This window comes from Miniopterus schreibersii (assembly GCF_964146895.1).
Source record: "Miniopterus schreibersii genome assembly, chromosome: 9".
Taxonomy (NCBI): domain Eukaryota; kingdom Metazoa; phylum Chordata; class Mammalia; order Chiroptera; family Miniopteridae; genus Miniopterus; species Miniopterus schreibersii.
The window spans coordinates 75,953,063-75,974,727 of NC_138118.1; the positions used below are offsets into that span (position 1 = coordinate 75,953,063).

Genomic DNA, 21,665 nt, shown 5'->3' on the forward strand with positions numbered 1-21,665 from the left:
GATTGTGTGACTCAATTTCTAAATGGCGCCTGGGGTGAGCTCCCGTTTCCTCATAAGTAAAATGGGGAAAATAATTTTTACTTAATGTGATTGCTGTGACAATTAATGAGATGGTGCAGACAGAGCATGGCATGGACTAAGCACCCAATAAATTGAAACACACACACACACACACACACGCACACACGCACACACAGAGTCTTTTATTCCCACTTTCAGGTCTTGTCTGTTTACACCTTCTGTTCAGACAGCTCCTTTATCTGTATATCCAGCCCTAATCTCTGGCCTAATTTCTAGTGTCTAACTCGCTATTACTTATATTCCCATTGAGCTGTCCTTTAAATGGTCATATGTTTCTTTGACCTAACGACCATGACTTTTGAAGGGAACCCTGTGATTTTAGGATTCATAGAATCATGTAACTTTAGAACTTTATTTGGAAGATGATGGACATGAGGTCTAGAGAATGTAGGTAATTTCCCCCAAATCACAGGATTTCAAATCTAGATTTCTGGGTTGTCAGTGTTTTCTTTTACACATACAACAGAGTCCTTGGGAGCTGGGAGAGTCTGGGAAAAGCACAGGATTTAGATTGAGAAGGGATATGTCTGAAAGTAAGAGAGGACTTCATAGTGAAGTTGCAATTGGTTGCAATTTGTGTGACCTTGTATAAGTTACTTAGTTTTTTTCTCCATTTATAAATTAACATGCACCCTACGTACCTCATAGGATTTTGTGAGATTTAGATTTCAGAGAACATTGTGTGAAAATATTTTGTGAACATTAAGCCACAAATTATGGTTTCAGATCCTTCAGTTTTCTAAATAGTAAGCTCTCTCGACAGTCAAAATATGAAAGAAATTCTATTCCTTTTTAAGAGTACTCTCAGAACATTCTTTTAGTTATAGCCAAGAAAACAAAAATTAACAATTATACTTTTAATGGGTAGGAGTTGAATGTATTTGACTTGTAGCCTTTCGTCACCCTCTACGACTCCCAAAATGAGAGAGAATTGTTACGTTTCCCTTCTCCATTAAGGAAAAGGAATTTTACTTGCCTGTGTGTTTCTTTGTGTTTGGTATAAAAATTTACAAAATCGTTTTTCCTTCCAGCACCCTGAAATCAGGGTTAACATGGGCTTAGCTGATTTTTTGGCTGATTTTAGCTAAATCACTTTGCTTCTAGTTAGAAAAACCTCACTCCACACATCGCAGTGTGATTCAAATGATATCGCCCCTGAAAGTCGAGGGCCGGATCCCCTGAAGTTGTCTGCAGGGAGGTTTGAAAATCACCTATGCAGCTGACTACTTTGTGTTCCTCCTTTGGGATTTATGGTTTTATTTTCTTCCACATTCTCGTGTTATTGAAAGGGCTGGGAGATTATGGGTGGCCAGTGGGCATCTTAATTGAGCCAAGGGGAGGAGAGTTGTGACTTCAGCACTTGCTTCCCGCTGGCTCTTGGGGACAAGATCCCACTGACCGATCGCTCGTCTGTGCTTTCAGATCAGACTCCGACCCCCACGAGGTTCCTGAAGAACTGCGAGGAGGTGGGGCTCTTCAGCGAGCTGGACTGCTCCCTGGAGCACGAGTTCAGGAAGGCGCAGGAGGAGGAGAGCACGAAGCGGGTAGGTTGGCGGGATGCGGCCCACCCGGGCCCCTCTCGCCTGGCGGAAACTCGGTGGAGAATGGGTGGCGCTGCGGGTGGATTGCTGATGTGGCCTGGCCCTTAAGCAGCAGCATTTTATCCATGTGCTAGAGTCTGTCTGATGTGTAAAAAAAAAAAAATGGATGAATCCCTGATTGTGATAGAATTCAAAGCTAGAAAAATCGTGGGGAAAACTGATATTTGAAGTATGAAATTCAAACAAACAAACAAACAAACAAAAAAACACTACCTGATTCTTGAACTTGAATCAGATAAACTCATAGACTTTTCTGTTCAAAACTAGTTGTTTTACTTAGCTAAATATTTAATAGCAAGCCTTACATGGTGGTAAGTGCAGAAGACAAGAGTCAGAGAGTCAGCAGGTGAAAAATTATAGCAGTAGTAGAGGGGTTTCTCTGATTTTTGACCCAGGTTTTAACTGTCTGGTGTCCACAATCTGCCCAGGAGATCTCCACCATGCTCACAGTTACTTCCTAGTTACACTATGGAACATCTGTTGCTATTGAGACAAATAGGTTAACTGTAAGTGTGGATTATTTGTTCTTATGAGTGTAGAAAATCCACTTTATGGATCCCTCCAGAACATATTCAGTTTTATTGTAATGTTGTGCTGGCACTTTCCAATCATTTTATAAGATTAAGGAAAGGAAATGAGGTCATGAGTAAGCGTGATAATGAAGCTTTTTAGTATTTTTTTCAATGTTTTTATAGAGCATTATTGAATGCCCAAAATGTACTAAACAACAAATTAGACACATTCCATGAGCAGAGTCTTTTAATGTGAAAGTTGGTTGACAGGAAGGACCAGCTCGGTTGTAATGGATTCTGAAGTTCCAGCTGTTCCATCCGGAGAAGAAATTTTAAAAGGCTCTGATGTTTCTCTAAGTGTTTCAAAACCTTTGAATTCTCCTTTACATGAAATTTTAATAATCCCCCTCCACCAGGTTTCTCATGTCACATTCTCACATCAAAATAGTCAAGGGCTTGTATTCCGTCTGTACTGCTTTAGAAAAAAATTATGCAAATAGGTGAAGGTTACAGTAAGAGTGGTATACCATCTCAATCAACTCATTTTATTTGTTTATAATTAATTTGTCATTCATACTTGATGCACCCATCCCCACCACCTCAGTGATAGGAAGGGCCTTTTTTCTCTTTTGAAGCAAACACTTACTTAGCATGTATTTGCCAGACCCTGTTCTGAGCACTTAAAAAGATTAACACAATAAAAATAAAAGGTGTATATTCTATATTTCATTGCAATAGAAATGGATTTCTTAAAAAAATTAAAAAAAAAAGAATCCATGAAAATAGCAAGAAAGAAGAACCTAAAACCAAAAACTTGAGTAAATTTCCTCTGGTTGGACAGTAGATTTAGCTCGCCTGGTAGGCATGGCTTATGTAAAAGACTACAAGATTAAGTTCCTTCATTTCTTGAGACAGTCACGGTTGGCTTCTTAGATTAAACTAAACTATAGGAAACGTGTGGACTTGGTTCATATCGTCTTCATTTCTGATAGAGTGGCTTTAACTGAAGTGAATGCCTTTGATTTTCCCAAAGACGTTGGCCAAGGACAGCTCTAGGAAGCCCAAGGTAGGGGTGTGATTTTAGATGGTCTCCTTTACGTAGTGCTCATGATCCACTATATGAAGTCCTGTGGGAGGAAACTCTTGCAGATCTGAATTCCAGGAAATAGTTTGCTTCCCCTGAGGAACTGAAATATTTTCTCCTCTGGACCTAAGAATCATGTAACTGGTTCTGTTTCTCTTTTCCCTTTGACTGCTCAGTTAACATGAAGCCAAAGGTACTGCTTAACTTTGAGAACTTTGTAGAACAGTTATGAGGGTATTTTACTTCCCCCCAGACTAGACTTTCAGTTCTAGTTTATATTTCCTCTGGTCCTGATTTTTAATTTAAGGAACATTTCCATGCCATACATTTTTTGTGTGAGTTGCTCTTGATTCTTTGTGAGTTGAGAAAGAGTATAAATAATTAAACTTTAAAAATGAAGGTAATTAGATAAGCGAAGTTGAAAAGATGACTATTGTAGTTGTAGGAAAAAAAGTATTTTCTCTCTTAAATGTTGCTCAGAGCCATGTGATGATTTCTTGATGGGTATGTGGTGCTGGGGATCCCACAGCCAGCTTTCCCCATGGTTTTGGGGCAACCTCCCAGCAGACCACTGTCTCATGCCCCAACTTCACTTGCACACACTGAAAGGTGGACAGAACTAAGGCTATTGAGGTCTCCTGTTCCCTTGCCTTGTTCAAACCAGATGGGCCAAATCCATCCTCGGGTGCCCATGGCTCCCCAAGAGGGCACCTTCTCAAGGCCCGTTGCATGGTGACTCACCCCAATGGGCTGTGTTGGCGGCTTCTGCTCTAGCATTTCTTTGGAAGCCACAGGGTAGGGAAATGAGAAGGAGATGCTCTCCAATCTGCCAATCGTTTTATCCACCATTGGACCACATTTCTCCAGCTACCAACATCCCCAGCACACTGCCCACCGCAGCTCCCACTTCACTTATTTGTTCCCTGCTTAAAAAGCAGGAATAAGTCTCTTTATTTACTGCATACCGAGTGCTACTGAATGCTCTCTTCTCCATCCCCATTGCTCCACAGTCAGATAATTATTTCTTCCCTTTTCTGTGTTGCCAACTCTCTTCTGATTTCTTTTCTTCCTTGTCTTTTAATAAAAGACTTGCATCCATTTCCTCAGCAAGTTTTGGTCAAGTGGAAGATGGATTAAGTCGTCTGGAGAACTTGCTTTAAAAAGTTATTGCTAGAACTTTCTAAGTACTTTATACAAAAATACGAGGAAGATTGGGGTGGTCCTTCCCTGTACCTTTACATTTCTAGCTCTAGAAAGTTCTATTAAAAGAGCATTCTACAGACTATCTCTAATCATGACACCCTTTTCTAAGAGTATCTCAATGCGTGTATAAAGTGAGGGCAGGCAGGAGGCAGGCCATGGCCACTGGAAAGAGCCCCAATATCTATATCATGTCATAAATAGCAGGCAACACATTTCATAATCACCTCAATTTTCTATGTTAGTGTAAGCTCAGAGCCTCCAAACTCTTTAATAAGAGATTTATTCGCCCCTTGGAAAAGCATCCATTACCAGCAGGCATCATAAATGTAAGCTTGCCTCTGGCTTACAAGTCAGGCCAGTCCACGTCCTAAAACAGATGAGGGACTTTTTATTCATTATTTATTCATTCAAGAAAGATTTCTGAGTGCCCACCACGTGCCAGGCATTGCCCAAGGCATTGGTGACTATGCTACTGACTAAAGTTGGTAAGAAAAAGACTAAAACAATCTTCCCTTCATTGAACTGACTCCCAGTGAGCAGGACAAACAAGAAGCAACTAAAGACAGTAAAACATAGAACATATCAGAAGATGATAGTGGTCCAGATAAAAGTAGGGCAGGGAAGGAGCACAGGGTGGTGGGGGACGGCACGGCTGGTGAGTGGACATGTGGCAGGGAAGGAGAAGGGGGAGAAGGCCCGGGCCAGGTGTGTGTTGGGGAGGGAGCAACATGTACAAAGCCCTGGGGCTAGAGGATGCTCAGTGGGTTGGAGGAACTGAAAGAGGCCAGTTTGGCTGGAGGAGAGTATGTAATAATGCTAAAGAGTGGGTGTGGGGGGGCAGATCCAGGAAGCCCTGAAGACTTTGGCCTTTATTCTGAGTGAGATGTGGAACTATAGAACACTTTTGAGCAGAGGAGTGACGGGATCTGACTTCTATATTAGAAATTTCACCATGGCTGTTGAGTTGAAAGTAAACCGTTGGAGGACATCAACAGAAAAAGACCAGTTAGTAGGGCATTGGAAGAGTCTACATTAAAGATGGTGGCATATTGGTCAAGATGGTGATGGAGGGGGTGGCTGGATTCTGGATATATTCTCAAGAGGGAGTCGCTGGGATTGGCCAATGGGTTAGATCTGGGGAGTAGTAGAAAGAATGGAATTAAGGACAAATTCAGGTTTTTGGCGGATGCAGCTAGAAGAATGGAGTTGCCTTTGGGAAGAGCAGGTGTGAGGGGAAAATGAGAATTGCTTTTAGAGTTGTTAAATGGAGATATCAAAGCAGCAGGTGGATATGTAGGGCTGTCATTCAGGAGGTGGCCACCTGTCTGGAGATAGAAATTTAGGAGTCATTGGGAAGTAGGTGGTCCACATGAGACTAGATGGGCTCTCCCTGGCCAGGAGTGAATGGAGATGAAGTAGAGGAAAGGTCTGAGCATGGAACTTGGCAGAGCCCTCCAGAGAATCTTCCAAGACAGGGTATTCAACTCTCTCAGTGGCCAGCGATGACACAGAAGGTCACGAGGCATGAAGATTCAAGTCACGTATGGGACCCTTGCCCTAATGCTTGATGGAGTCCAATAACTGGCAACTGGGATGCTGATTTTGTGTTCCATATTAGAAAAAAAAAAAGAAAGAAAGAGGAAGGTGAATTGACCTTTTACATTTTATTTCTTTTTTTAAAAGATTGACTCATGCAAACCTAGGAAGGTGGAGAGAGCCTCACCATCTGATAGCAGTTTTGTGCACGTGTATGTATGTGTATGTATGTGTAAGAAAGGAAGGGGAGTTGAAACGACTAGAAATTAACTCCTTGGTCTTGCTGAGAGAAATCTCACATTCCAGCCCAGTGTGGTTGAAGACCCCGAGATGCAAAGTGCTGGGTATAAGTGCTAAGTGCTGTTATTGCAGTGCCTGAACCTCACTCATTATGCTGATGTGGCAATAGCAAAGTAGGACATTTCCATGCTCTAGGATTCCTCCCCCAAGGATGAAAAGTGCAGTCTATTCCCAGAGGGTGCTGACTGTTTAGCACATGGGAACAAGGGACAAGCTACAGTCTTAAGATCTTGGATCCCAGCTCAACAGGAGTCACGGAACAGGGCATGGCCAGGTCAGCCTCGGCTCAGAAAAGTAGGCCGCTCAATCTGGTTCAGTTCTGTACCTGGAAATCCTGTTACCCGACACCACGGGCTATTGGGGGGGGAGAGGGCGCGGGGAGGGGGCGCCTTCCTCTGCTTTCTGCACAGTCCTGCCCTGTCAGCCACTGGCTGGCCTGGCTGCTCTGGGGGAGGCATGAGTGGCGCTGGATGGAAAAGAAAGGACTCGGGATGGAGCAGACTGGCAACAGCTGCACGTTTCCGGTTATGTTATGTTTTCTGTGATATTTGTGTAAAACAATCCCTCCGTCCCCCAGAAGTCTGGAGAAAAAGAATATTATGAAACCTAAACTTGGTTTTATCCGGGTATTGAGAATGTCACCATGTTGGCGAAATGCTAGTAGATGAGACTGTTTTTGATCTTGCTGGGTTCTGTTGTTGTTTTATTTCGTTTTTATCAGCATGATCGAAAAGGAAACACCCACAGGCAGTGTTACAGGAGACAACCTATTTCTTCCCCTAAGCCAATGACGGGAAATCCTAACCCTTCTATTATCAGGATTCTTTTTTTCTTGCCATTTTAGGATTACAGCTTTCTCCTTTTAGGTTTAAATTATGCCCTCCACTTAGGTGGAATTTGAAGCTGGAAGAGAAGTTGACTTGGTCTTTGTATCCCACTCCGGCGAATGACTAAACCAGTGGATAAACTGGAAGCTGTTTCATGTGTTTTAGTTCCTTGGGATTTAGGATTAATGAGTGCAGTTTTAAGAGATTAGTAAGCGTTGGTATCCATTTCCATAGATGTCAGTGACTCATGATGTGCTCTGAGGCTCTGCCTCAATTTTAAAATGGAGTGGGAAATAAAATAAGATCATAGGGCTTTTGGGGGGGGAGGGGGGAGGTGGTGGAAAGTCAGGGAACCCTTAAAGCAACAAAATGCATTGTCTGTTGTCTTGCAAAGAGCGAGCACGTCTATCAAGTATGTTTGACGCGGGTGACACGGGAGGACTCATGGCTTAGGGAACACTGACTGAGGGGGGTACAGGGCGTTTGTCCACCTCCCTCTTGGAGAATTTGTATATTTGGATAATTTGGACCTTAATGGATGAGTCCTCACGACCTGATTTTCACACTAAAGAAAACATATCTTACCTTTTGAAGCTGAGGGTCTCCTTTCCGACGTTAAATCACTTGGCAGTTCACGGCTCTGTAGCAGTCGCTGCAGACGAATGTCCCTCGGCCCGTGCGTAGCAGGTGCCATTGTTCTGAGTTCAGTATTAAGCAATCCAGTTTTCTCGTCATAGGTTTTATTTGCACTTGGTATCACATGACGTTTATTCTGGAGGCAGCGGTCTCTCTGCCTGGGGCCTGTTTAGGAGCTGACCCCAGGCTCTGGGTTTGAACGAGGGGTCTCTGCGCTCATTCCCGGCCGATGGGTGCTCTAAGAGGTCCTTCTCTCCACTCGAGGCTGTGGAGCGCCCGAGACTGGGGCCCTGGCCCTGTTTGCGATAGAACATGAAGGTGGCTGGAGGAAACTGGGCACTGACTTGGGAAGGCTCTCTATTCGTGCTGGAAATTTTGCAAAATAAAACCATGTTTTCTTTCACCAGTATTTCCTGTTCAGTTGTGACTGGGTATAGTAATGACCAAAGTCCTTACCTGGTCATGGAGCATATTCAGGTCTGCCTATGACATTCTGAACACGTTACTGATGATCGTTTGATTTGGGTCCCCTCACTACCAGGGAATAATTATAGGTGCTTATGCCAGTCTTATCTCCCCCTCTTAAATACAGACAGATAAACTGTCAAGAAAGAGAGTTGACAGGCACTCACCAAGGAGAGCCAGGGGCAGGGGTAACATGTTCTGGCTTTCTCCCTGACTGTCTGTCTGTCTCTGCCTCCTGACTTTTGGTTGCATCCACTCACAGGTGGTTTCTGTTTACACTTCCCTTCAGAGGATCCACACCTTCTCAGAGCTGAACAGTTCCTCTACCTAGACATCCAGCCCTTATTGTTGGACTTGAATATTAGCCTCTACCCTCTGGCTGTTACCAACACTCTCATTGGAATATAACCCTCCTGTTTCAAACTCACCTTGCCCAGCACTCCTCAGGGCTTCCCTGAGCAAACTGGTGCCACATCTGACCCCCCTGGTTCGGCCAGAGGCAGTCACTCACCCACCAAGGCGTCAGCATGGCCTCCCTCCCTCCTGTGCCCCATTCACTCCGTTCAATCACCTTTCCCAGGAAAGGGTCCTCATATCTTCTCTGTTTCTTCTACTTCCATCATCTCAGGTCCAGACCATCATCACTTCCTACTGGGTTATTTATTGCTGCAAATTCCAAGAAAGTTGTTTGGCTTCTAGCCTAACTTTAAAGAAATACTTAGCATTAAGTATTATTGTAAAATCAAATGCATTGTTTTAAATGAAAATAAACTGAAATATTTAAAAGTTAAAAAAAAAAAAAAATCCTTCTTGATGCTGATAACCTGTCACTTGCTGTTAAAAGTTCCTTCAAATATTGCCATGGTTAAAAGGTGGAGGGGTGATATGGGATGTCATAGGTATGAAAGAAAGCCCGTTGGTTGAAAGATGTTAAACATAGTTTTGGTTCTACAACATTCTATACATGGAATGCATTTAAAATAACCAAAGCAGGGATGGGGGAAGGGCACTAAAAAATGACCAAGAAAAGAAACCCAAAATAATCAAAAACATGGTAGAGCCCTGAAATTCCCCAGGGACTATACTCAATCCAGACCTGGGCTGTGAGGACACCTTGGTTGGCCCACCTTCCCACCAGGCGGCCTTACTGTAGTCGACAATTAGCCCAATTGAATTCTTTGGCTGGGAATGACCCTCGCTAAAACAGTTATGAAGCTCAGCTTTAAGGGCCCAGGAAAGGGCAGCTTTTCCCAGCAGGAGACTTTCTCATCAGGGCGATTTCTCTGTTCCAGGTTGGGTTGGGTTCTCGGCTCATTAAAATCACTTCTTACCTGTCTGGAGGCAGGCAAGCCAGGCTGGAATTTCAAGGAATCAGCACAGCGAATGGACGCTCTCCTGTGAAGGAATGAACGTCCAGCTGTGAGTAATTCAGGACTCCCAGCACGCCAGCCAGGCGCGGGAGGCGGGCGCGTACCTGGGCGCAGGAGGCGTCGGCATCTGCAGGGGAGGAGGCCCTGTCCTCTGCGAGGCCCTGTGTTAATGTTCCCCAAAGCAAGCAGGAAAACAGATCTGTTTTCTGGGCCAGATTAAAACAAAATGACTAAAAGATGAAGCTTCCGTTCTAGGCAGAAATCAGCCCTCCCGTTTGGAAAATTGGACCAAATGTTAGAGACACGGTGAGCATCTGCCCCTAAGAGTCAGGGAAGCCTGGGCCCCTCACAGAGATGTGAGCAGAAACTGACATCATAAAAACAGAGAAGGAAAAGAATATAATAGTTGCAAGGGTCCCTGCCTCCGTCATCTCATAAATCCAGGTGAACATTAAGTCCAGTTCAGAGCAGGTATGGGAGTGATTTGCTCTGGGAACCCTGCTCCAGCATTTGTGTGTTGTTAAGTTATTTCCATATTGATAAGGCCGAGGCCAGGAACTCGGATTCCGCGCATTCCTCCTGTCCAGATTTCCAGCGCGCTGGCTGTCAGCTCAAACTTGTGGTGCAATAACTGAGTTTCACATCACACCCCAAAGGGACATTTTCTGTGAGCTTTACCCAGCTACCCGCCGAGCCCGAAGGCCTAGGAAGTTTGTGAAATGGTGGGGTTTCCCCCTCTGAGTTACTGGTACCTCTGAATTACTTTGGGGAACTAGCTGTTCTGTGAAGCGGAGGGGCTCGCCAGCTGGTGGGATGGAGGTGTGGTCAGCCACACGGTGTCGCCTTCCAGGACGTGGCCCTGCTTCTCTTTGCTCTTTTGCTTTTTGAGATATAAGAGCCCCTTTTTAACCTGTTGGAGCTTCTGACTCTTCTGTGCAACAAGGCCAGTTCTCTCATTGGTCTCCAGAGCGAAATGGAACGGCCGAAGGACTGTACTCTCAGCATCACCTCTAGGCACATAGTTTCTAGTAAAACCCACACAACTTAGACCGTGGTGTATGTAGATGATATTTTGACATTTGACCTAAAGCCGAATGGGAGCTGTTTTGTTGGACAGTTTTGCACCTAGGAGGCGGGCTAGTCCCTCCTGCCAGCTCCCCAGTCAGTCATTGTCTGGCACTGCGGGGGCTTCCCCAGCCTTCTCTGTGAGGCGAGGTGAACCCTGCATTTTGGATTGAGTGTGGCTGCAGCCGCTGGCATCCCTGGGATCTGAGCTCCGTGCAGAGTGCACCATCTGTCCTAGGAAAACTTTGAAAGTTGATCGCAGTGCTGTCCGGATCCTGCCCAAGTCGGCCCCGGGTGCGGCCTTTATTCTGTGGCTATATGTTTGGGTGGGGGCCTATTCGGGCCCTGCGAGCAGTCATGTCCCCAAAGAAGAAAAGCAGTCGTGTTCTGGGTGGGTGTTGGGCTGATTGACTACAGATGATGTGGCGCTGGGCATTGTGAATAACAGTCGCTCTCAAGGAAGCCGGCCCCTTGCTGGCTTTGCCCGGGGCGATTTGTTCTGCACACAGCTTAGGAACCTCCCAGAGGATTTCTGAACATGGGGCTGTTGCTGGACTCATTGGCCCGGCTGGCCGAGGCATTGCTATCCTTTCCAGGGCAAGCTTGGAATCCGCAGAGCTCTAGAATCTGGGGTGTATGGGAGCCCCACCCTTCTAGCCCCACTTGGTTGGTTCCCAGGTGGCTGGAAGGAGACAAGACCATCCAGAATCCTGGTGACCCTCCTTACAGTGGGATGTGCCAAAGTGTGACACACACCGTTACATCTCTGTGCTGCTGCTCCACCTGAAACTGGCCTCCGGCGCTCCCAGTGCTATTCGCAATGACCTGGAAATGGGCCTTGGAGAAGTAATGCGCCGTGTTGCCCGAATTTAGGACAAGGGCGAGAAATCCAGACTCTATCCCTTCACCCTCTAAAGTCACGCGTGACTTCATTTTCTCAACGGTAAGGTGGGCCTTTTAACAACCTTGGTTCAGATTTATAGAGATCTGGAAAATAGGAAATCGAGCAAATTCCTGGGTACATGGTGTTAGATTCATATATCACTTCAGCATCTCACCTTGGACGTTCTTTCTGATGTTGATTGAAATTGTCCGAAAAGGGGCCCTGGGAACAGAAATCCAAGCCCACATTCACAGATACAATGAGCCGGTGCAGACACAGCTGCCTGAAGAGTGACTGGTCCCTGCACAGCAGGAGGAGGGGACAGCTCCTTGTTCCAGATCTCTGCTAGATTTTTCTTTATTTGTATCAGAGTAATGCTCACATACACGACTACATGATTAGGCAAAGTGGGCAAAGCTGGCTATGTGACTAATTCTTCATTCCTCTGACCATCACCTAGGATCGCCTGCAACGTCCAATTCAACACCAGCTTTAACAGACACTTGCTGCCCTCTGATTGTTAAGGCGGCACAACCAATTTACCCATCTGCTGGGTGTGGGCTTAGAGCTGGCTCACCATTAGTGGTGATAGATTTGCAGGGATCCAAACACACACGCCCTCCCACGGTCCCCCCTGTGACCAGAGGCACATATTGCCAGACAGCTGGCCGGGGCCAGAGGTGCAGTCTGCGGTGGCTTTGACCTCATTAGTGCGGCTCTTCTAATGGACTGCGACGCTCACGGCCCCCAGCTACCAGGGCTGCCCCTCATCGGAGGCACCGGCGCGGTTCACGGGGAAAACAATGCTACCAACCCTGATGGAATAGTCCAGGCCTGTTTTCTGTTAGGAGATTTTACATTTTGCCCTTTCTAAAGTCGAATGCCTTTTGACAAAATCTCACCACGAAACAGCAAACCTGCCTAAATCATATAGCATTGTCTGTTGCTACAGAGGAGCATTGAGGTCTCCCGCCTGCGCTTCGGTCAAACCGCTGTGGACGTGGAGGGAAATGCCCGAGAGGCTCGCCCGGAGCGGGGGCCCGTGCGTGTCTCTGATCTTTGCCTGCGGGCTGCTGCTGGAAGGAGAATGAATGGAGCTCTGTGTATCCCAGGAACGGCCTGAAAGGAAGTTAGCCACTAAAATCCTCTGCTTGGGTGTTTTGTGGGATTCATTCAGCTCATCCGCCTGGGCCTCCTGGCTTTTTATCGGGCACTAAATACCCCCCGACGGAGCCATGCCCCGTGAGTGTGAAATGGTTGACCTGGCACCATTTCCAAACATCCACGGACGATCGCTGCACTCACCCGTCTTCCCCGGCTTCCCCCTCCCCTGTTGCAAAGCCGTGGCACCTACTTTCTCACCCCCTGCCCAGGGTGTTCCTGACGTCCCTTCCTTTCAAGTTCGCCACTGAGACCGGCTGACATATTTGCCAGCTGGAGGATGCGGCCCCGACAAAGATGACTAATATTTGCAGGCGCCCCTCCTCGGCGCGGCAAAGAAGAGACCCAGTCTGACGCTCAGCGCGGTCCCCTTTTTTCCTGCCCCCTCCCCTGGCAGAGGTAACCTGCTCCTCGTGCCAAAGGCCTTTCCCAACAGCTGTTTGGTGATTCTGTGTCACTGGGCTCATTGTAAAATCAAGCATATCCTTTTAATTACCTGTTCATATTTCAGCGATGCCGGGCTCCGCGGCACAGAGAGAGGGGATAAACCTTCATTATAATGGATTTTTAGTAAGACTATCTCGGAGATAAGAGTCCTAAATCTTGGCAGCCTCCGTGGAGCGCACACTCTGCGCTGCGCACAAATTCCTGGCTCCCCAGAGCCGTGTTATAAATGGAGTGCACCGTCCAGGGCTGGGTAATAAGATCCTGCAGATACATTTGAGAGCAAGGTGCACTTCTGCTTTATTTATGAAGATAGACATGCTGGTTGAGGGCTTAATCACAGCTGATAAATCATTTTAAGAAAGCCTATTAGAACCATATGCTGATTTTTTGCATTAATACGGTGTGTCTGTTTCCAGTCTAATAAGACAGGGTTTTCTCTCGTGCGCTCTGTGTCTCTCTCCAGCGTGGACTATTTATCTGTTTAAGTGGTATCACTTGTGTGGGAGCATTTATCTCTTTAAGAGGTACCATTAATAAAAGCACGTGAAAGGAAAGAGGGAAGGGAAAAGGAGTGAAGGCGCCCATTGTGCCGGGCCCGTGCGCGTGTGTGTTTATGGTGTGACAAAGGAAAGAGTGAAAACGCCGAGGAGCGGAAACATCTCTATTAGAGCCGCGGAAGGCCGGGGACTGGTCTCCGCTGGGCATAAGGTAGTCATTTCAGCCCAGGTGGTTATAATACTATAGAAGATCATCTGAATAGAGGGGTGTGTGCGTGTGCGTGGGCCTGTGTGTGTGTGTGCGCACTGACATGCCGGTTACCTCACTTCTCCCCAAGCTAGCCGAGGTCTGCCCAGGAACAGGTCCCAAGGCTCTTTAATGAGAGCCATATTGGGACTCCAAATCCGAGCCAAGTTCTGTTTATCACTAATTGCAGGGGTGCCTTGCAGATCTTTCCTATTATTTCCTGATTATACCCCTGCTCTTTTTAGTATCTTGCCAAAATTCAAACAGTAATAATTGCATGATTTATTGTTTATTTATAACCCCTTCCACTGCGTCCATCGCTGTGTTGAATAGATTTTAAAACAGCAATGGCTTTTCCTAAATGACTGGGTTTCTTTTACCTTCCACTGAGAAGCCATATCTTTGTGAATCTCACTTCTCCCTTTAAGACTGACTGGCTTTTTATCAATCAATCATCAATCCCCCTCCAGCAGAGCCATGCCCTGTGAGGATGAATGGTTGACTCGGTGCAGCTTTCAAACGTCTCTTTTTCAAAATGCTTCCATGGTCCTCCTTCTCAGAGGCCTGGGCGTCTGGCCATATAAGTAAGGGTTGGGGGGTGGGTGCTGCACAGAGAGAGCTTGTGTGCCAAGAAGATGTTTCAGGAGAGGATATGAACTTATCCTTTACAATTACATCCAGGTTGGGTTATATGACTGCTAAGCTTCTTTCCAACTCACAGTTGCCATGATTCTCTGAAAGCAATGTGTAGAGATAAGCAAAAAACCCATTTCATAAAAATTTAGACATAGTGGGAAAATATGACACCAAATTATTAGTCTTGAAACTATGAGTGAGTAGTAATAAAATTACCCCCATTAACTGAGTTTCTGCTAATTGTCAGGCTTGGTGCTAGAAGTTTTGTTTATGTCATTCCCTGATCATTACGACAATCCTTTGAGATGAGATGCTTTCCCCTCCTTTTACATAAGGAGTTAAAGCTTAAGAGTTTAAATAATTTGCTGAAAGCCACAAAGCTAGGGAGTTGCAGTACTCATTTTATTTACAAGAAATTTGCTAATTCATGCAGGACCCAGAATGACTGAAGATGAAAAATACCTAATAATGTAGTTATTAGTTAATAGCTATACTGTATAGAATACCTTGATTTGAAAACAAGAAAGCTTTGAATTAGCAATGCATCTATTCGTTCAACGAAGTTTTATATGTGTCAGCCACTGGGATATCACAGGGTCAGTCAATAGGTTATCACTCAAAATGCCAGCACTTATAATGAAGAGTGACAAATGTTTTGTGTCCTACAGTATAATCGGACTAAGCTAAGGAGTCCCTAACCCCCTGATCCAGGGGTGTGTGTGTGTGTGTGTGGTGGGGAGAGTGGAGGTGTCAGGAGTAGGTCTTGGTTAAGTAACCTCATATTATGAACCTGCTCTTCTCACCTGTCCAATGGTGATAATAATTACTTACCTCCTAGGGTGGCGCGGATGATAAATGAAGCCTTCCTTGTAAAGCACAGTAATATTTATGCAGTGAAGCCCAATCTCTCCTGTTTTCTTCTTTCCTTTACATGTACCCGAAGACGAGAGTTGAGTACCAAATCCTGGATGAGAAATTAAGAAAATGTTCTCTGCCCATAATTTTCCCAGAAATGTAGGTGGTAGTTGTGACTCAGAAGTCCCTTTCATCACGGCCATGGGCCAAGAGACTAAGACCTTCCAAAGACTTTAGTCAAAACCTGGGCGGGCTTAGTGCCTATGATCCATACCCAGCAGGAGATAGTCTTTCTGTTGTTACAGGTGATTCTCATATAAATCGAAAGTCTTGGGGCTTCCCCAACGTTTCCTTTCACAGCCCAGGTAATGCAGGATCCCCACTGTTTATTTTTAGGAAGGTTTGACAGATGTTGGCTAGGCTGGCTTCCAGGTCAGAAAAAATGTTTAAGGATGATTTCTTTAGAGGAGTATAATAGACGTTCCCCTGGGACAAATCGAAATTAAACTTTAACATTTTTAGAGCGGGCTCACCTAGTCCTTAGTTACTTATCCACAAAACTGTCCATCCCACCGGCACATCTCACTTCGCCTTCTTTGGTATTTGAGTAGCTTCCTGGGAGACCTGCTGCGTTCAGTGTCTGGGTGTTCGGGGACCACCAGAGTTTTAGTGACTAGGGAACGTTATCGGGAAAGAAAAACTTTCTCTTTGGGCAGATCCACCATCAAGGCTGAGTTCGTGGTTTGGTCAAGCTTGGCCTGAGGGGAGACAACGGCCTTGCAGCCACCGGCCTGGCCATGCTGGGAGTTCCAAGACCAGCTATGTCCAGAAGAGGTGCTGCCCGCCTGCCAGTCCTGGGCCCTCTGGGGAGAGCATTGGCTCATGCCCAGGCTCGCACAAGCTTGGACCACGGCCCCCTGACCATACAGTTCATTCATTCCTGTTTTCTTTTTTATCGCAAATGTTACATACTCAGTGATCCCCTCCATTCTGTGCTCATATCTAAATCGTCTGTACCGTGTTCCTGCTGTTACAGCAGGTGTTTAACATCTGGATGTGTGTTCTGTGGCCCCTACCAAGAATGGGAAAATTATGAAATACTAAGTCAATCTTGAGTTTCCCACCTTGTATCTGTATCAGAGGAGAGAGCACCTTGTCAGGGAGTTAGAGCTGAGGTATGACTCGCTCCCTGGCCCCTTTGTGCCCATCTGGTTAGTTTCGGTGGAGCATGCCCAAATGGGCTTTTCCATGTTCCAAGTACAAGTTGGGGACCATCACAACCACAGTTACTATTATTCCTTTTAAGGACAGGCTGAAAGACCAACTTTCTGCCCCAGTAAGCATCTGTCCTCCTGTCTTTCCTTTTGCTGCAAGAACCAAATCTCCAAAGATCAGTGTCACGCAAATCCTTCTCTTTCAGTGTTTACCAAAATGCCTTCCTTGGAAAACTACTCCTGCATCGGAATCAGCAGCATCACCACCACCCAGGAACCCCCTAAAAATACACATTCTGGGGCCCACCCTAGACCAGTTTGGTAAGCCTGGCTGTGGCGGGTTCCAGAGCGAGGCTGATGCTGCTGGTCTGGAGACCACACTTTGAAAACCAAAGCGCTAAGAATTCCCTTGTCAAGCGGGTTCACTGTTTGTTTAATTCCACCCTTCTCCTGGGGATTTACAATGGACATTGGCCTCTTAAAGACTTGAAGAAGCCTTTCTTCAATCCACCATTTTTCTAACTTATTTGACCACAGAACCTCTCTTTCTATGGAGCATCCGGTAACACCTGGTGGAGCCAGGACCCATTAGAACCTACTTTGTGTGACTATAATGGAAAAAGATTAAGATATCCAGACTCATTGATTATGTGGCATAACCAAGTCATTTAACTTCTCTACGCCTTCTTTTCTGTCTACCTTGCAAAATTATGGTTGGGTTTAGGCAAAACTGCATGTGGAGTGCCCAGCACATTGCCTTGAATGTAGAATATACTTAATAAATGAGAAGGATGTTTGTTCAGTTCAAGTCAGTGGTGTTGACATTTGCCCACCTGCGCTCTCTCTGAATGTCCTGACACTTCAGGACACTTTGAATGTGTCCAAAGATTTCTTGAAACTTGGGGGTCCCTAGTTTGTCTTTCTTCAGAGGAGCAGATTTTCCTAACATGGGCTATAACTGAGTCGGCATCCGTTGTTCTAGAATTGCCAAGGGGAATATCTTCATAATGACAAAAAACAATCAACAGCTGGTTTGCAGGATGCAGGGATATCCAGAGCGCTTAGCATTTCAGTTCTGAATTATGTGAAAGTAGTTTACAAGCTCCAATGCACTATAAAAGTGAGCAATTGTGATTATAATTATTATTACCTTGACAAACGTTTTAGGTTCAAAACAAGGCTTGCCATGGCGGGATAGGCGTGTTTCTCATTTTTCAAGGATGAATATATTTCTTTCCCTTCGTGGGCCATCCTCTGACCATCATCTATCTCGGAATCTCTTTGGGGTGGGGTCTCCACAACATTAGGGGGCTATTCTGGGTCTGTTGCTTCCAGCCTGGACCCCAGAGAGGCAATGAGAGGGTAGAGCATCTAACGACTGCAATAATTCTCCAGAACCAAGGAAACAGCCCAGTTTTTCTGAGACAACACACTTAGAGGTGGGGGATGTGACTTATGAGGAAGGGCAGCCGAGTCCCAGTTCTTCCACCCGAGCAACTCCAAAGCCATGGTCTGGCACACACAACCGGTTTCCATAACATCACTGTGTGACTTGATGGGTTGTGTCCCCAGCCCAGCTGGCCCCTGAAAGGAGCTGGGCTGCAGTGTCCCCACCCCAGAACGCAGGGAAAGGGTGGACGGACTGGGACGCCCAGCTGGTCGACTGCTCTGCTGAGGCCCCGGGAGTAGATGCTGAGGGCTGGGGAAAGGAGCTTTCTCCGACTAGCTCCCTGCAGGGAGCCCTGTTGGCAGGCAGAAGAGGGTGGATCAAGAAAGAAGGAAAGGAGTGAGGCAAGGGAAAAAAAAATTACAGATGTCCCGAGTTTCCACAATTTTATCAAAAAATTTTCCATGACTCATCTTGTGACTTTTCCCCAAAATTTAATATGATAAAAGCACTGCCCTGAGTATAATTAAACTGCAATTATCCAAGAGGACAAGGGTGGTGCATTTTCATAAACCTCGGCATGCACTCAGCCACCCAATCCGAGGTGGGGAAAATTAAGCACAAAAATGGTCTCTCTCTCTTCTTCCATCCTGTCTCCCCTTGCTCCGAGGTCCTCTCTACAAGAGAGAGCAAAACAGAAGGCCTTCCAGCACAGTCTCCACCCACTCGAAAGGAGGGAAGACAGTGGAAGCTGAGCAGAGGAGCTGGAAGACTATGGCTTTTCACTTGTTTGTTCATTCAACCCAACTAAAGATCAGTTTGACTCCAAAAGACCTTGCATTACCTTTCCATATGTTAACCCATAGGAATATTTCCCTGATGGTGGGGGTATTTGGGAAACTTGATAATGACACTAGCTACTGCTAACTGAGCACCTACTATCTGCCAGGCATCTTACAAACATTATCTCTTATCCCCATACGAGCTCTTCAAGACAGGTTTTATCACTTATAATTTTACCAATAAGAAATGAATCTCAGCCTTGACAGATGTGGCCCTGTAGGTTGGGCACCTAGAGGCCGCCTGTTTGATTCCCGGTCAGGGCACATGCCGGGGTTATGGGCTCCATCCCCGGTAGGGAGCGTGCAGGAGGCAGCCGATCAATGTTTGTCTCATTGATATTTCTCTCTCCCTCTCCTTTCCTCGCTCTAAAAATCAATAAAAACATATTTAAAAAATAAATCTCAGGAATTCAGTGTCTTGTTCTTAGTCCCAGTGGCAGAGCAGGGATTTAAACTCAAGACTGTCCAATCCCCCAAGCCCCCCTGATGCTGAAAGGAGCAGTGGTGAATGCTGCAGGAACAAAAGCAGTTGAGAGTTGCTGTTATTGCTTTTAAATGCCTACAGACTGTCACAGGCTCCCGATCCACCCGACCCTTGTTTTCCTCACTACACCGGATGAGTAGGGTCATGCTTGACCTGGAAGGTGTTGAAAGGCCTGCCGCTGCGTGCAGCTCATTGAAGGAGACAAGGTTCGCCATTGCTGTGACCTGGGAAGGTGCTGTGGTCCAGCTGGACCCCTCTGCAGTCACTCAGGGGTGGCTTGGGCTGCTATCCAGACTGCACGAAGCCATAGCCAATGTCAAGGGCTCCGAACGTCCAGGCAGGAAACTGTGACTGAAAAGCTGAAAAAACATATGATCCCATAAAAAGCGTCCTCTGGGGAAACAGGCCATTAGTCAGCCTTATTTATTTATTTTTCCTTCTTGCTGCAAAGTTCAATACATACGAAAGAGCTGCGATTATCATATAAAAGGCTATGCAAAGTCGCCCTCCCTGTATGATGCTGAAGGAAACTTTACCCTGGCCCTTTGCCACCGAGAGCTTTGTTTGTGTTCTTCAGATTCCGCATGCTCTGACCACAGTTGTGATGGCCCCAGTCGGAGCACAAGTGTGTCTCAAAATAAACAAGCAGAGTTGGAACTCTCCAGAGTCCCCTCTCATCTCCACCCGCGCTTCTGCCTTTTATCCTGTCTGATGACAGGCTGGAGGCATGGGGGGGTGGTGGCCTTATTAAGACAAGATCTTCTGCAGGAAAAAATGTGCTTAATGATCTTAGGAAATACCTTGTGGTCATGAAAGAGTCGTAACATTTCCACTTTCTTGGGCAAGATCAGGAAACCCTGACTGTCCACTCTTAGTTTTTGCCAGTTTTCCTTAGGAAGGTCAAATGGTTGTTTTTTAATGGGTAGCAGGAGAGAGTCTCAGTATAATCTTTTATGGAAAACCCCTGGTCAGTCACAGAAGCGATAGAGCCTCTCCTCCTTGTCTTTTGGAGATCTCTTGGTACTAGACATGTCTAGCTAGTCTTCCTACCATCTGTGTTAGGTTCCTAGGGCTTCTGGGATGAAGTGCCACCACAGGCTGGGTGGCCTAAAACAACAGAAATGAATTGTCTCTTTGTTCTGGAGGCTAGATGTCCAAGAACAAGGTGTGAGCAGGGTTGATTCCTTTTGAGAGCTGCGAGGGAGGATCCGTTCTAATCCTTCCCCCTAGCTTCTGGTGGTTCGCTAGCAGTGTTGGGGCATTCCTTGGCTTGTAGATACATCACTGGGATCTCTGCCTTCATCTTCATATGGTGTTCTCCTTGTGGATATGTCTCTGTCCACATTTCCCCTTTTTATAAGGACACTAATCATACTAAACATACCCTTTGTCTTTACTAATTATATCTGCAACAACCCTATTTCCAAATAAGTTGACATTCTGAGACACTGGGGGTTAGGTCTTCAATATATGAATTTGTGGAAGGACACAATTCAACCCATAATACCAAATGATAGACTTATCCGAGCTCTCTTTACATTGCAATTCTGAAAGTAGACCAATAGTGAGGGACGTGGAGACCTAACTAAAAATAGAGGCTAAAACTTTATCAGTGGAAAACGACTGGTTCAATTTGAGACTCCAATATTTGCTTGTGAAACAGGTTTTTGTAGGGTTTGGAGGAAGTTACCGTCACGTAGTGAGGACACTCAAGCAGTGCTATGGAGAGGTTATGTGGCCTCCTGTCACAACATCTTTCTGAGTGACCCAACTTGGAACAGGTCTTCCAGCCCCAGTCCAACCTTCAGATGAGTGCAGCCTCAGCGAGGCCCTCAGCTAGAACCACTCAGCTGAACCACTACTGAATTCCTGACCTAGAGAGACTATGAGATTACAAATGTTTCTTGTTTCAAGCCACTAAGTTTTGGGGTGATTTGTTATGCAACAGTAGAGATCTAATATAACTCCTGACACCTGTCCCTACGTCGTGAAAAGTATCGTTCTAACACTATCAAGGGGAAAAGGGACTCAGACCAACAGTGCCTCAGGCCTCAGGGTAAGCAGGTTTTCTGTTCTTGTTTATTTTTGTTTTTTAAGAACATTTGGGAAAATGTATTGCCAAAGTGATGGAAAATAGATATATTTATTGACTTTGAGGCAAACGTGGCCACTTTGTCCCCTTGAGCAGCAGGAAGAGCATGGAGTTCTCAGCCAAACTATCTGTGTTTGAATCCCAGCTTTTACCACCTGGCAATCTTGGGGAAACGAATGTATCCCTCAGCCTTACTTTTCTCATCTGTAACATGGCAAAATAATAATAGTATCTACCTCT

At 45.8% G+C, this 21,665-nt stretch overlaps 1 protein-coding gene across 7 annotated transcripts in view; it reads left to right on the top strand.

Moving 5' to 3' along the window:
• CREB5 (cAMP responsive element binding protein 5) overlaps window positions 1-21,665 on the top strand; it is a 362,526-nt gene that overhangs the window by 77,919 nt on the left and 262,942 nt on the right. For all 7 annotated transcript variants that reach the window (XM_081146788.1, XM_081146787.1, XM_081146784.1 and 4 more), the window contains one exon: window positions 1,504-1,625. In XM_081146788.1, the coding sequence (XP_081002914.1) occupies window positions 1,504-1,625 (122 nt within the window). The remainder of the gene's footprint in view (window positions 1-1,503; window positions 1,626-21,665) is intronic.